Source organism: Trachemys scripta, chromosome 2, assembly GCF_013100865.1.
Source record: "Trachemys scripta elegans isolate TJP31775 chromosome 2, CAS_Tse_1.0, whole genome shotgun sequence".
NCBI lineage: Eukaryota > Metazoa > Chordata > Testudines > Emydidae > Trachemys > Trachemys scripta.
Genome location: NC_048299.1, coordinates 280,174,204 through 280,189,212, shown reverse-complemented (window position 1 = coordinate 280,189,212; position 15,009 = coordinate 280,174,204). Strand labels below are relative to the sequence as shown.

Below are 15,009 nucleotides of genomic sequence, written 5' to 3'. Positions count from 1 at the left end.
CTTCTCTGAACCTTTTCTAGTGCCAGTATATCTTTTTTGAGATGAGATGAGACCACATCTATACGCAGTATTCAAGATGTGGGCATACCATGGATTTATATAAGGGCAATAAGATATTCTCCATCTTATTCTCTATCCCTTTTTTAATGATTCCTAACATCCTGTTTGCTTTTTTGACTGCCGCTGCACATTGCGTGGATGTCTTCAGAGAACTATCCACGATGACTCCAAGATCTTTTTCCTGACTTGTTGTAGCTAAATTAGCCCCCATCATATTGTATGTATAGTTGGGGTTATTTTTTCCAAGGTGCATTACTTTACATTTATCCACATTAAATTTCATTTGCCATTTTGTTGCCCAATCACTTAGTTTTGTGAGATCTTGTTGAAGTTCTTTACAGTCTTCTTAACTATCTTGAGCAGTTTAGTATCATCTGCAAACTTTGCAACCTCACTTTTTACCCCTTTCTCCAGATCATTTATGAAAAAGTTGAATAGGATTGGTCCTAGGACTTACCCATGGGGAACACCACTAGTTACCCCTCTCCATTCTGAACATTTACCATTCATTCCTCTGACTGACTAAAGGAAGAGGGGTGACTTATTCAAGAGTCCAATAGATCCTTTGTTGCTGCCTAGGTCAGCATCATTTGTTCCTGTGAGGCTGGGTTGGGTTTGTCCCATACATGCCCTGATGAGGTGTGAGCTGCCCCTCTGTTCCTGGAGAGTTTTGCCTGGGCTTGTTTAAAGCCATGAGGACACGTTTCCATCCTCATAACTATATACATGAAATTACAACCTATAACATCACCATAACAACAATGCTCAGTGCCTCATAAGCCTTCCGAAGACACCCGACACGACAAACTTTGCATTGGCTACCACACAATCATTTTACAAGGATGAACATGGGAGTGCTGGGTGTTCCCCCGAGGTACAGAGCATCACATACCCCTCCATCCTGCACGGAGAACAATGGGATTTGCAACGAGCGCTAGGGAGCTGGGGCTGCTTTTCACACCTCTCAAACAGGACCCAGACTGCCCTCCAGCACCGGGGGGGGCATTCATTCGCTGCCGGTCCAGAGGGCAGAACAGCCCCCATAACCACTGACCCGGCTTCCTGCTGGACCTCGTGTGTGTGCGTGGGTCTCCCCGCGACCAGGGGCAGCCCACATGCTGGCCCTGCGGGACGCTCTCCTCCCCTACAGGCTGGTGAGCAGCAAGAGGACAAACCGCAGACGCGGGGAGAGACGTGGGGCTCAGCCCAGGCCCTGGGGTCCGGCCTCCCTTTCCAGAGAACAAAGGTGCCCGGATGGCACAAGGTGCTTCCCCACCCACGGCAGGGAGTATCCGGCAGCACGTTCTGGTAACAGGGCAGGAGGGGCTCTCCAGGGGTGGCTCCATGCCCGGCAGGAGCAGTGGCTGGTGGTGGCACAGTGGCTTTCGGGGCTCAGGCTGGGACCCCAGCAGGCTCCTGAAGCACAGAGCGGGTTTGCCAGGCATCCCCAGGGCTCTCAGCATGCACAGGGGCTGGCGGAGTCGGCCTCCTGCAGTGACACGGTGAGCCTGCTGCGCCCAGCGTCACTCTTGAGGACGAGCAGCTGCACCACGTCCTGCACGCACCTGTCCACGTTCTCTCCTGCAGGGGCGAGACCGGCAGCGGGTGGCAGCACCAGGAGTCCCCCGCGGGGGAAAGGAACAGGACCCGCTACTTCCGGAGTGTGTGTGTGTGATGGGAGGGCTCTGCGTGTGTTTGTAACGGGGGTTCAGTGCACATGCACGTGTCTCTAGGGCTGTGCGTGAGAATGAAGGCTCTATACGTGAGTGTGTACACGAGGGCAGGGTGTGCACCGGGGCTGTGGGTGGGGAAAAGGGCCCGTGTGTGTCTGAGGGCCATACATGGGCACCCGCACCCAAATTCCCTCCCGGAGCCCGCACCCTTCACCTCCTCTGGTACCTCAACCCCCTGCCCCTGCCCTGAGCCCCCTCCCACACCCAAACTCCCTCCCGGAGCCCGCACCCTTCACCTCCTCCGGTACCTCAACCCCCTGCCCCTGCCCTGAGCCCCCTCCCACACCCAATCTCCCTCCCGGAACCCACATCCCCTCCCGCACCACAACCCCCTGTTCCTGCCCTGAGCCCCCTCCCGCACCCCAACTCCCTACCTCAGCCCGGAGCCCGCACCCTTCACCTCCTCCCGTGCCCCAACCCCCTGCCCCAGCGCTGAGCCCCCTCCCGGAGCCCACAACCCTCCCCCAGCCCCAAGCCCCCTCCCACACCTTGAACTTCTCATTTCCAGCCCCACCCAGAGCCTGCACCTCCACCCAGAGCTCTCACCCCCTCCTGCACCCCAACCTCCTGCCTCAGCCCAATGAAAATGAGCAAGTGAGCGACAGAGGAAGGGGGATGGAGTGAGTGGGGGCAGGGCCTCCAGGAAGGGGCGGGGCCTCCAGGAAGGGGCAGGGCCTCTGGGAAGGGGCGGGGCAAGGGTGTTCGGTTTTCTGCGATTAGAAAGTTGGCAACCCAAGGGCAGCGGCTCTTGTCTGACAGCCACTCAGCAGCGGAGGAGGAATCTCAGCACATCACCGACGGCGGGCACTCACGTCCCGCTCCTCAAAGGTACTAATTCCCACTGAAATCACGAGCAGGGGTGGACCTGTCCCCCCGAGGCCAAGGGCTGAACGGGCGAGAGCCTGAACTCGCCGCCCCCTGGGCAGGGTGGGGCACACGGCTGGGGCAGGGAAGCTGCCCGGCTGCCGCATCATGTTTCAGAGAGGGCTCCAGCTCCTCCCAGCCGAGCCGAGCCCATTTGGGGGCCCAGCTCCAAGGCTGCATGAGGCGAGGGGGGCAGCCCCGCCCTACCTGTCTTGGCCGACACGTTAAACCTGCCGGCTATTCTGTGCTCCACGGAAAACTTCTCAGCCTGGTCCTCCGGCAGGCGCGGCTCCAGGTCAGTCTTGTTCCCTAGCAGGAAGATGGGGGCTGCAGGAGGCAGAGATGGGACGGGGTGATGGGGGAGAGAAAGACGGGAAAACGCAAGGGCTCAGGATGGGGCCAGCACCTGCCGGGTGTGACCGGGGGGCCGGGCTGTATGCAGGGAGGGCTATCCAGGGCCCTGTACCCCAGCACACAGTAGGGAGGCCTGGACACATGGTCAGACCGGCGTTCACGCCCTGAACTCCCCTGTCCCTTGGCACTGCCTCAGCATCCGTGCCAACTCCCACGTGTATAGAGCTCGAGAGCCCGGAGGGGCTCAGCTCATGGCTGGACTGGCCCCCCGCTCCCCCACTCCCGGGTCAGCCGGGAACAAAACACGGGGAAATGGCAGAGCCCTGGCACTAAAGGTGCCACATCCTGAAGCAGTGGTGCCAGGGGCCCCTGTTCCTACTCACGCCGATGGGGCACCCAGCCTTAGCGAACAAGCAGGACATTGGACACTGGAGTGTGGTTTCGACCCTGCAAACCGGCCTGGTGGGACCCCCCCCAGCCCCTCCCAACCTGTCCTGCCAGCTCCAATGCTGGGCACCCATGTTTCCCACTGTGCTTTCTTCCCCGCTGCCCAGTCAGCAGGGAATGCCCACCCCGAACAGGCCACTCCCCCTTTCCCCTCCAGATCCCGCCCTTGCCACGACACCTGCCACAGGGAGAGCCACGGGACCTAGCGCCGAACAGCTCTGTGGGACGCCCCTCCCTGCCGGTGGCCCCCGTGGTCCCTGTCAGCTCTTTGGGGCAGGAGACGTCTCGGTACGTCTGCACAGCACCCTGGGGCCCGGCCCTGAACGCGGCTTCAGCTCCACACCGGTGCGCAGCACAGCTGTGTGTGGGGAGCCCAGGGCTGGGATAGCACAGGCATAGGCACTGACTCTGGGGGTGCTCTGGGGCTGGAGCACCCATGGAAAAAAAATAGTGGGTGCTTAGCACCCACCAGCCACCCGCTGATCAGCAGGTGGGAGGCGCTGAGGGGAGGGGGTGGAGCAGGGGTAGGAAGAGGTGAAGCAAGCGTGGGGCCTCGGGGAAGGGGTGGAGTGGGGGCGGGGCCTCAAGGCAGAGCAGAGGTGGAGCACCCTCCCGGAAAAAGTCATCGCCTGTGAACACAGGGCTGAGGTTCAGCAGTGAGGGGCACCGGCAGAGCTGGGGGTGGGACCCTAGGCTGGGAGTGAGGTCACTGGCAGNGGGACTGAGGGGCACTGGCAGAGCTGGGGGGAGCCTAGGGCTGGGTTAGCAGGGGACTGTGGGTCCGGATTGAGGGGCACTGGCAGAGCTGGGGGGAGCCCAGGGCTGGGGTAGCAGGGGGCTGTGGGTCGGGATTGAGGGGCACTGGCAGAGCTGGGGGGAGCCCAGGGCTGGGTTAGCAGGGGACTGTGGGTCCGGATTGAGGGGCACTGGCAGAGCTGGGGGGAGCCCAGGGCTGGGGTAGCAGGGGGCTGTGGGTCAGGACTGAGGGGAACTGGCAGAGCTGGGGGGAGCCCAGGGCTGGGGTAGCAGGGGGCTGTGGGTCAGGACTGAGGGGAACTGGCAGAGCTGGGGGGAGCCCAGGGCTGGGGTAGCAGGGGGTTGCGGGTCGGGATTGAGGGACATTGGCAGAGCTGGGATAACACAGGGATGCGGGTTGAGACTGAGGGGAACTGGCAGAGCTTTAGGGCTTTAGACCTTTATGTACAATACACGCCATTGTCATGAGCACTAAAAATCAATGCAAAGTGCTACAAATGTGTGTCTGAAGACAGCAGCACTCTGGCCAGGGCATCGCTAATTAACAGACAGACGCACACAGGTGCACGCACACACACGATTTCGGCAGAGCGGCTGGTTTCTCTTTAACCGTTTTCCGGGCTCCCTCTGTCTCCAGCCACTTTGAAAAGCTGCCAGGGAACCTCGTGAGAGAGATGGCCTGGAGCCCAGGGCTTAACGAGCTGACTGGAGCCCAGCCTGGGAAAGAGCTGGGTGGCACAGGCTGGACGCCAGCCCTCAGGGTGGCAGGCAGTGGGGCCCAGCCCCTGGTACACGTGCTCAGGCCTATGGGATGGGCGCTCCCTCCCTCCTATGATGAGGGGGGGTTCCCTGAGCGGCTCGGCTGCTCGTTCCTGCCCCTTGGGGCGCAGGGGTACTTATACAGTCCTGGGGAGAGCAGTGGCTGGCATGCGGGAGGGTGCGCACAGTGCTGGAATGGGGGGAGGGGCTTTGTGCACAGGGCAGGGTGTGGAGAGGCTAGAACTGGTCAGTGGGGGGCATCCCTGCCATGGGCCAGACCCCAGCGTGGCATCGCCGCATCACGTGCCTGCTGCAAAACCCTATGGCCGGGGCGGCCAGTGAGCTGAACAGATGCCCCAAGAGGCGTGAGGCGGGTCTATGGGGTGGCTCCACCAGGGGGCAGGACGGGACGGGAGGCAGCTGCCTGGTCCCCCCAGGGTAAGGGCAGCCCAGCTGTGGGATCTGAGCCAGCTGTATTCTCACAGCTCCCCCCCAGGTGGGTGAATAACTGGGGGGGAGCTGGGAACCCGCCCCACCTTGGCAGGTCAGGGGAACCCACTGTTTGGGAGGGAGCAGAGTCGGGAGCAGTGCAGTGGAGGATATTGGGAACTTGGCCCGCCCTGTCCCCGCATTGCGGGAGTTGCCCAGTGCCCCCTACCGTCCGGGCAGTACTGCCGGGCCACGTAGACCCAGTGCGGGAGGCTGTCGAAGGAGAGCTGGCTCTGGGCGCTGTACAGCAGTAGCACGGCGTCCGTGTCCCGGAAGTAGCAGCTGCTCAAGGAGAGGAACCTTTCTTCACCGGCCGTGTCCCACAGGGAGATCTGCGCACAGCAGAGAGCACGGGGTGAAGCCTTGGCCCCAGGGCGTGGAGCAAGGCACTGACAGCCTGTGGAACTCACTGCCACATGAACTTGGCTGGACAAATGAGGCGGCTGCAGTCTTTAAGCCGGCTGGGTTAGATGGTAACGGTCTCAGGCTGAAGGCCCTAACGCGCCAGGACGTGCCCCGCTTCGCCCCACAGACAGCACTGCCCAGCCGGCTGGTTTCATCTCCCTCAGGACGCAGGCAGGATACCAGGAGAGAAGGGCCCGGAGCCCCGTGTGCTGTGGTGACTGGAGCGAGAGTCCAGGGGGGAACTCAGGAAAACCAGCTCATTTGCGGAGCATCGTGATTCAATTCCAGGCCCCCAGCCAGCCCTGCCCCCCGCCCCCCACCCCCCACCAAGGCTCTCAGCCAACACAAGCCCAGCCCTGAGCCGCTACCTGTGGGTGGGATGCTGTCGCCTAGCAACTCCTGACAGCGGATTAACCCTTTGGGTCGTCGCTCCCCAGCAAGGGACAGTCTGGGTGCCCGTGGCAGGGCTTGGCTACCACGGAGTCTCGCTGGCGTGGCCCAGACACACCCGGCCCTGGGGGGAGGGCGAGGGACAGGCCCGCAGTCACGTACCTGCGCCAGGCCGGGGATCGGAGGGTGGCTGAGCTGCACGGTCCTCTTGCAGATGGCCAGGTGCTCGTTGGGGGCGTGGGCCCCCTGCAGGAAGCGCCCCACCCGGATGCGGTGGAACAGGGTGGTCTTCCCCACCCCAAAGTCCCCCAGCAGGATAAGCTTGAACTTCAGGTCGGGCGGAGGCACGGTCGCCATCACAGTGCGGGGGCCGGCTCCCTCCAGCAGCCGTGGGTGGTAAGTGCCCAGGCCTGGCCCATGGGCTCCATTCCTCGGCAGGACCCGTCCCACTGGGCCACCGGGCAGCACGGGCCGGCAGACCTAGCAGGGCTGCAGCGGGAGGGAAGGAAAAAGCAGGGAATGGAGCACGTTTCCCCGGCTGGGGCCCAGGCTGCTGGCTGCAGATCCCAGCCTGGGAGACAGGGCTGGGGGAACCCCGCCCCACCCCCACTGCCGGCTCCAGCCCTGGGGGGCCCCATCCCAGGGAGCCCGAGCGGATTGCACCCATGGACCGTGAAAGCCTCTAGCTCTCCCCGGGGCACGAACAGGTTCCTAGCACCCTCCCAGCACCCCTCAGCCCTACCCTGGTGGGACTCTGCCCCTTGGGAAGGCATCACTAGCTCACGCAGACGTGCGGTGTGAAATTCAGCACCTCAGCGACTCAGGCCCCCTAGCACTGCTCTGGGGCCAGCACCGATTGCTGGGTGAGAGCCCCCCTTACTGAGCGCCCTCCGTTCCTGGTAGTACAGGCCCCTAGCACTGCTCGTGGGCCAGCACAGACTGCTGGGGAGAGTGCCCCGTTAACCCCCCTGTTCCCTGCAGCCCGGTGCCCTGTGTCCCACACTCAGCCCCTGGGCTCTAACTCTTGCTGTCTCGGTGGCCCAGGTGTGCCGTGGGGGTGGCGCACGCCATCAGGGGGAGAGGGCCCAGCAGGCGTGGGCGCGGCCTCTCCTGGCGCAGCTCTCTGATACAGGGACTGAGCTGGGATGTTATGGGGCCCCCTCGGGGCTCCGGCAGAGGCTGGTACCCCCCCAGCCAGAGTGTTTGCTTTCTGCATCGGGGGAGGGGTGGAGGGCTGGGCAGTTGACTGAGCGGGGTGGGGGGCGGTTTGGCAGAGCTTAAGCGGGGCCTCCTCTACCTTGGCCAGGATCTTGCTGGGCCCACAAGGGAGCTTGTCAACTGCTTCCTGGTGTGTTGAAGTAGAGCCTGGGAGGAGCTACTGCACCTGGCACACCCCTCCCAGCGGGGCAATCCCAGGCGGTCAAAGTGCAATAAACAAGGAGGGTAGGGCCCCCTTCTCCGTAAAGCCTCCACAGGCAGAAAGCCCTGGTTTCGCCTCCCAGCCCTGACACCCATTCCCCAGCCTGGGGCAGGGCCCAACCCTGCTCCGTGCCTCAGTTTCCCCCATCCCACCCGCCAGGGGCTGTATGGGTTAGTGTCTGTCCAGGAAAGAGCTCCCAGTCTCGCAGAGTGGAGAGCTACCCTCTCCCGTGACACCGGCTTGTCTGTCCGGTTGGCCCGGGTGGGGGATGAAGGTGACCAGCCGCCCCCGCCCCCTGGGCCACGCTGCATTCAGCCCCTGCCCCCTCTTGCTGATCAGGGAGCTGTCCGGGCTGCCAGGGAACTGCCTGCACACACCCATCCCCCTCGCTCTGCTCAGCTCAGCTCCTGCCTTCACCCATTTGCTCCTTGCCGGTTCAGTGCCCCCGGAGCAGGGAACTGAGTGTTGCCGGCGTTCATAAACCGGAGGGGCCCCTGGAAGGAGGGAGCTCAGGCTCCGTTCCAGGCTTGGCACCTCACAGTGGCAGATGCAGCAGGGACAAGCCCCCCCTCTCCCCCTGACTCACTCCACCCTGGCCGGTGAGATGTTCAGCTGCTCCTGCCCAGGTGTGAACCCTGGCCTAGCTGGAAGGCCTGCGTCACCCGGCTGCCCCGTTCTAACAGCAGCCGGACGGAGCGCAGGGCGTTCCCAGAGCCAGCGGTGCAGAGAAGGCAGCATGGCCTCCCCGCGACCATCCCGCTCTCAGTGTCCCCCAGGCGCTCAGCCAGCTATTGGAAGGAGGGTAACCGAACACCGGCTGCTGGGCGTGGCCTTTTCATAGGCATGCCCGGTGCCTGGGCTTAGGACGGGCGCTGCAAGGGACTTTCTGCTGACGGTGCTTCCCCAGCTCCTGCTCCCTCCCGCACTTGGCCGCACTCCTTCCTCTCGTGTGTTACCCAGGGCTGCTGGGCACAGCCGCTCCCCAGCAGAACGGGCAGACACGCACGTAGCCCCCTCGCTCCTGCAAGCTGCACACGACAGTGACAGCAGAAATTGTACCCCACGTGGTTCTGCTCTTTTAACTCCTTCGGCACAAATCAACAATAGCAGATGGTTCCTTACCTGTCTGGTAACTGCTGTTCTTCGAGCTGTGGCTGCAGGCACGTCTTCCCTCAGGAGTGTGCCCGCCCCGCACCAAAGCCGGAGAAATCCGCCTAGCAGCATGCCTGGGCAGCGCTCACGCCCTTTGCCTCACAGCCCCTCCCCGGGCTCTAGAAGGGCAGAGCAGCCGTGACCCCTTGGGTCCTTTGCACCAAACCCCAGGCTGGAGCCTCTGATGCAAGGTGGGGCCTGGAATACGTGTCTGCAGCCACGTCTCGAAGAACGGCTCCAACACAGGTGAGTAACAGTCTTTTCTTCTTCGAGAGGTTGCAGACGTGTCTTCCCGGGGCTCAGAGTCGATCGACACAGAAACGGCAGAACTGCCTCCCAAAAGTGTGCGTCAGCCCTAGAAGCCATGGTGACAGCGCAGCGGCTAGCAAAGGTGTGCACTGAGGGCCAGATGCAGCCCTGCAGCCATCCACTGGGGGAAACAGCTGTAAGAAACGCTGTTGATGTTGCTTGAGCGCTCGTTGAATGAGCCCGTAAGGACTTTGGGGGCGTAATCTGAGCTGCTCCAGAAGCTGCTGTAATTCACGTCCTTATCTACTTAGCGGAGACCGATGGTCCTTTCATCCGCTCAGCTCAGTGTAAGATACAAAGAGGCGAGGTGATGAATGAAAGGGGTTAGTACTTTTCCCACATCTAAAGGTCTGAAGGCGTCGTTCTTCTACGCCCAAGTGTGGTTTGGGAAAAAAATACAGGTAAGTTAATAACCTCATTAAGGTGAAACAAAGAGATCACTTTTTACGGAAGTTTTGGCTGTGGTCTTGAAGCTACCTTGCCTTTGAAGAAGTGGGTATATGAGGGATCTGCCGCCATGAAGGCTTCCCTGACTAGTCTAGCAACCAGGAAGGCCATCTCCTGGGAGCGGAGAGCCAATGAACACGTTGCTATTGACTCAAACAGACTCATCAGTGGCACGAGCACTGTATTAAGGTCCCACAACGACACCATTTTCTTCGCTGGTGGAAAACGATGGACAATGCCTTTCAGAAACCTCCCTACCATAGGATCTGAAAATAGCGACTTTCCCCAAAGAGGAGGGTAGAAAGCTGAAATCGCAGCCAAATGAACTTTCGAAGAGCTAAGAGCCAGGCCCGAAGATTTCAACTGCAATGAATAGTCCAGAGCATTCTGAATCCAAACTGACATAGGATGAATTCCCCCTGAGGTCCCCCAAATCGAAAACTGCTTCCACTTCGACAAACAGGTGGAGGGGCTGTGTTCCAATTTATGGGTCGTTTTTCTCGGTGGAGCCCTCCTAGAGGCTGCCTCCGAGTTCTGCCGTGGAACATCAGTGCAATGAGGCTCACACGACAGCTGAGGAGCTGGTACCATCTCCAGTGCTGATGTAGGCCTCATGGCTTGCCTGCATCTCAAGTGCCTTGCTAACTGCATCCTTGTCCTGAAGGACTTACAGATGGAGCACCTGTCCTTACCGTGTCCCTCTCCCAGGCAGAATAAACACCGCGTGTGGGGCTCACTATTTGGAATAGTCCCTCATGTGATAGGCAATGTTTAAATCCCGGTGAAGACATTCCACCAGGAAACTACAGCTAACTAACTAACCCACCCACCTAAGGTACTAACTACTAAACAACTAACTATGAACACAAAGTTCTCAACAACTGAGAGATAAAAGGGCAGTGCCCCCAGCGCTCCGACTCTAGCTGTGGGTGATGAGAAGGAACTGAGTAGGGTCAGGGCAACGCTGCCCTTATACAACCAGGGGAGAGGCTAGGAGTCAAGGGGCGCGAACACTACCCCTCCGGGTACGGTTAGGCGAATTGCCCCAGCTTTGGTGCACTGGGCGTGCACACGGGAACATCTGTAAGCACTCGAAGAACAACAAAGAGCCAGCCAGTGCCTGTGGGGCTCCTGGGATCCTGTCACTTCTAGGGCATCTAACTCCTAGAGAAGGGCCGCACTACGTAGGGGCTCCTGCCCTGATGCAGAAGGCCTGTCACCAGGGTAACGATTTATGCAGATAGACAAGGTCAGCAGCGTGCGCTGTAAGTCAGGAGTTCCACAGGCAGAACTGCATGGGGGAGTGCCAAGGGGTGGTGCAGAATTTGCCTGACTCCTTTAATTTTATTGAGAGAAAAACCCAAGAGCTGCTGTTGATGTTTTAACCTCCTTCATGAGGAAAGACAGAAAAGTTCAACCCCTGTTATGGAAGGGTCTAACTGCACAGCGAGTACCCCAGAGACTGGGAAAAGCCATGCCAGGGTACAAGTGAGACGCCTCTAAACCAGCAGCAGCTACAACTATAGATACCCAACAAGCATTAATGCAAGTAAGAAACTCAAATATGCTTGGGGGGGTTCCCCCCAGCTGCACTTCCACACTCTGAATGGACGGCCTCTGCACACACAGGCAAAGCGGGAGAGCTCACCTGCCCCCTAAGTGTGGGTGGGTGGGTGGGGGTGCAGTGGTGGGGGGAGAGCTTTCCCAGTGTTAAGAGGGACATTCAAGAGGATTTCAGCAGCTTGGTTTGCAACCTTCTCATGGGGTCTCCAATGAGGACTTGGCTTTGCCAAGCGTTGGCAGAGAAACAAGTGAACACAGCCCAGCGGCCAGGCCAGCTTCCTTGTGAGGGTGCACTCTTGGGTTACGCTCATGGTGTGTCTCTAACCACAGCCATGCAGCGCTCCCTCCAGCAATCTCCCAGGCAGAGAGACAGCCAGCGCGCTCGTGCGACTCCACGAGGACACGTGCACAGGGTGGGAAACGCTTTATTTCAGTTGGTCTCGCTTTTTTATTTTCCCTTTCAAGTGAGGAAATTAACGGGAAAAAGTAGCTAGTGCTCAAGGCCTTACAGGCACAAGAGTCAGGACATTCAAGAGAGCAGTTCCCACGGCAATCAGAACGGTAGGACAGCGACTTATCACGGGACAGCCAAGACACTACAGGCCACTGTAGCACTTACAGCACTTTGACGCGAAAAGTTCCAAGGACTCAATAACAACATTATCCTCACAGAGGGGCTGAGTTAAACTGGGGCGGGGAAACAATAGGAGTCCCCTGAATTTAATACCCGTCAATTCGCAGGAGTCTGTTAATGCCTGGAATGAAATTAAGCAAAGGTAAATGTAGACTGGTCGGCAGGAACAATACCCTGAGCTCCATCTGCTAAGGGATGGGCTCCCAAGGGACGTGCTGGGGACATGGGAGGAGGAGGGACCAGGCACTCTCTCAGCCTGCAGCGGTCTGCTGGGAAAGGGACTGCCAGGTCCTCTCTGTCACCAGTTCCCTTGAGCTACGATGGAATAGCCAGCCTCTTCCCTGGGCGGCCTGCAACTCCTCCTGGAAGGCTGGGGGTATTGAACCAGCCGGCTTCCAAGAGGGCTCCATAGTCACCCTGCCTCTTCTCCCCACCCCAGAGACCAAAGAAGAAATTCGAAGCAGTTTGGAGCAGCAGTTGGTGTATTTCTGCCCTATCGGGGCCCACTCCAGGGAACAGCAGCAAACAGGACAGCTCCAATCGTTGGTATCCGCCTCTCATCCAGCATCAATCAGTTACCCAAGTCACAAGCTGCTGCAGCGACTTACCTGGAGCCCGAGGGCTGCACGCAGTGCGCTAATGTAGCTCAGACAGCAGCCAGAAACAGGAAGGTTAACTCGACAGTCCCAGGGCCCAGGTCACACTGCCTGCCGGAAGCTGTAACCGCTGCACCAAGGCTGACGGCAGCCACAGACCACACTGGGAACGCCACAGACAGCACCTTGGTAAGTCCCACATAAAATCAATCAAGATCAAGGTGCTGTGTCCGGAAGGCCCATTGAAATGCTAAATTTCCTGCTGCCAGGAGACAGCTGAGGACAGCCTCCTTCCTCAGCATCAGCAGTGTCTCCACCTTCACCCCGGACAGGAGGCCAGCTGTGCTCAACACCAGGCTGCCCAGTATCCCATAGAAATTCATGGTGAAAATGGAAAGGATGAGGATGGTGATGGAGGCCACCACGGTGACAGACTGGGCAACCATGGCCCTGCCCTCTTCAGTGAAGTACTCCAAGCCCGCGGCCAGCAGCAGGGCTCCTCCCAGGAGGATGTTGGCAGTGGAGTGGTCGCCGTTCAGCCAGTGAAATCCAAAAGCCAGCAAAGGGAGGCCAATGACGGTGGAGACCCAGGTACCAGACTGGGAATCTGCTGCCAAGGTAACCCCAAGAGGTGTCCAGAAGAAGCCAACTGCTCCCATAAGTGCTGCCAGGGCCTGGAGGAGGAACCCTGCGGCGGCCCCGCGATTTATCTACAAACACACAGAGGCAAGCAATGAGCGGCAGGCCACGGTCACAGGGAACTCAGCAGAACAGACACAGAGCAATAGCTTGGACACCCAGGGTAACAGCTTGAGAATCCATCCCCCCGCTTGGTACCCAGAGTTGCTTCACACGGTCAGCGGGAGTCCACCCTTCACCAGCTCCGCTGCTTCCTTCCACACACAGCTCCTCACAAAGGCCCATTAAGAAAAACATCTTTGCTTGTGTTCCTTCCTACCTCTAGTGCGACTGTGAAACCCCTTTTGTTCCACTGACAACTGCCCACCTCCAAAGCAGATTCCCCAGCCCCACAGACACTGACACTGCCTCCTGCCCCCACAAACAGATTCATCCTTCCCCCAGCTTCTGCAAAAAAGTCATCTGGAGCTGGTGAAGCAGGTAGGCTGCCAAAGGACCAAGGAATCATCCGGTAGAGAGAGCACATTGAACTCGGCCCCAGGCCTCCGTATCAGACTCTCGACACCTGTCAGCGTTAAGCTAACTCGCAATCAAGTGCTGCGGGAAGAAAGCTGGTAAGTTATCATGGGGCCTGAAAATCTGTTTGTCCAGTAAACATGGGGGCAACAGAAGCAAACAAGGGACCATGCAGATGGCCTTTCGCTAGGCCACAGCGCTAGTGCGCAGTGCGTTGATTTGTTCTCTGCCTTGGCAGTTTCCTTTAACAAGGCCCGTCTCTGTCAGGTGGGGGAACAGGAACGGCCGCTCACAGCTGCCAACTGGGCACGTCTATGGCCAGAGGGGCACATTGGTCCGTTCCTGAGCCCTGCGCCTCCCAGACACGATGCTCTGCTCTGCGGCAATCGCTCTCACCTGGAAGGTGCGGACAGCGGAGCTCAGACACACGGCGCTGAGCCCCACGCTGGGGAGAGCCGTGCTCCACTCGGCAGCCAGGCCGGCCATGGGGGCAGGGGCCTCATCCAGCCTGAAAGGGAGAGGAGAGAGCGGGGTTCCCGGGGCTCGCAGCACCCGGCTCCGGCTGCACAGGCGGGGGGCGGCTGCGGGGTTCACACAACAGAGCAACTGCCGGGCCGGGGCAGAGCCGTCAGCTGGGAAACCTCCGAGGGAGCGAAACCGTCACGGCCATTGCCCCCCCCGGCTGGCGCCCCTCCCCTCCGGTTCCCCCCCCCCCCCCCCCGGGGCGCCCCCCCCCCCCCGCTCCCGGGCTGGCGTCAGCCCCCAGGGGGCCCCGCCCCGCGCTCCGCCACCGGCCGCTCCGCGCTCACCAGCCCCCCCACCGCACTTCCGGCAACAGGCGGGCAGCCCGGGCTAGCGAGTCCTGGGCTAGAGAGGCGCAAGGGGAGTCACCATAGAGAGGCGCAGAGGTGCCCGGACACGAGCAGCGCTGCGCGTGGCGCCCCCTGCAGGCGCGGAGGAGTCATCGCAGCCCGTCGGGGAGGCCTCAGCCGGGGCACTGGAGGGGGCGGCTGGGACCTGCCTGGGCGCAGGGCGGGGGCAGAAGGGAGCCGCCCGGCGCACGGTGCAGGACAGTGGTGCACGTATCCCACTGCCCCTGGGCTGGGCTGGGCTGTCCGGCCAGCGCCTGGGGCTCAGCGGGCAGGGACTGGAAACCCCCACCCGGCTTGTGCCGAGCTGGGCATCCGGGCTCCTTATGCATTCTGCTAGTAAATCCATCCCCGTGGGCTGTGCCACATCACCCCTCCCTGGGCACTGAGCGCCCGCAGCCTCGGGGTCCCCCTGGGCCACATCACCCCTCCCTGGGCACTGAGCGCCCGCAGCCTCGGGGTCCCCCTCGGCCACACCACCCCGCACCATGCACTGAGCGCCCGCAGCCTCGGGGTCCCCCTGGGCCATACCACCCCTCCCTGGGCACTGAGCGCCCGCAGCCTCGGGGTCCCCCTGGGCCACATCACCCCTCCCTGGGCACTGAGC

The 15,009-nt window shown here is 60.7% G+C and overlaps 1 protein-coding gene across 3 annotated transcripts; it reads right to left on the bottom strand.

Moving 5' to 3' along the window:
• Positions 1-260: 260 nt before the first annotated feature.
• Positions 261-12,529, bottom strand: LOC117873884 (ras-related protein Rab-26-like). 3 transcript variants are annotated; one of them, XM_034763761.1, is made up of 5 exons: positions 12,391-12,529; positions 6,420-6,746; positions 5,632-5,794; positions 2,865-2,984; positions 261-1,641 (listed from the first exon to the last, which is right to left on the bottom strand). In XM_034763761.1, exons 2-5 carry the CDS (start codon positions 6,612-6,614, stop codon positions 1,517-1,519), a joined length of 603 nt encoding a protein of 200 aa, XP_034619652.1. In that variant the 5' UTR covers positions 6,615-6,746; positions 12,391-12,529; the 3' UTR covers positions 261-1,516. The 3 variants fall into 3 exon arrangements, with proteins under 3 accessions (XP_034619652.1, XP_034619654.1, XP_034619653.1); XM_034763763.1 differs by lacking the exon at positions 12,391-12,529 and adding an exon at positions 8,264-8,603; XM_034763762.1 differs by lacking the exon at positions 12,391-12,529 and adding an exon at positions 7,555-8,242.
• Positions 12,530-15,009: the final 2,480 nt, after the last annotated feature.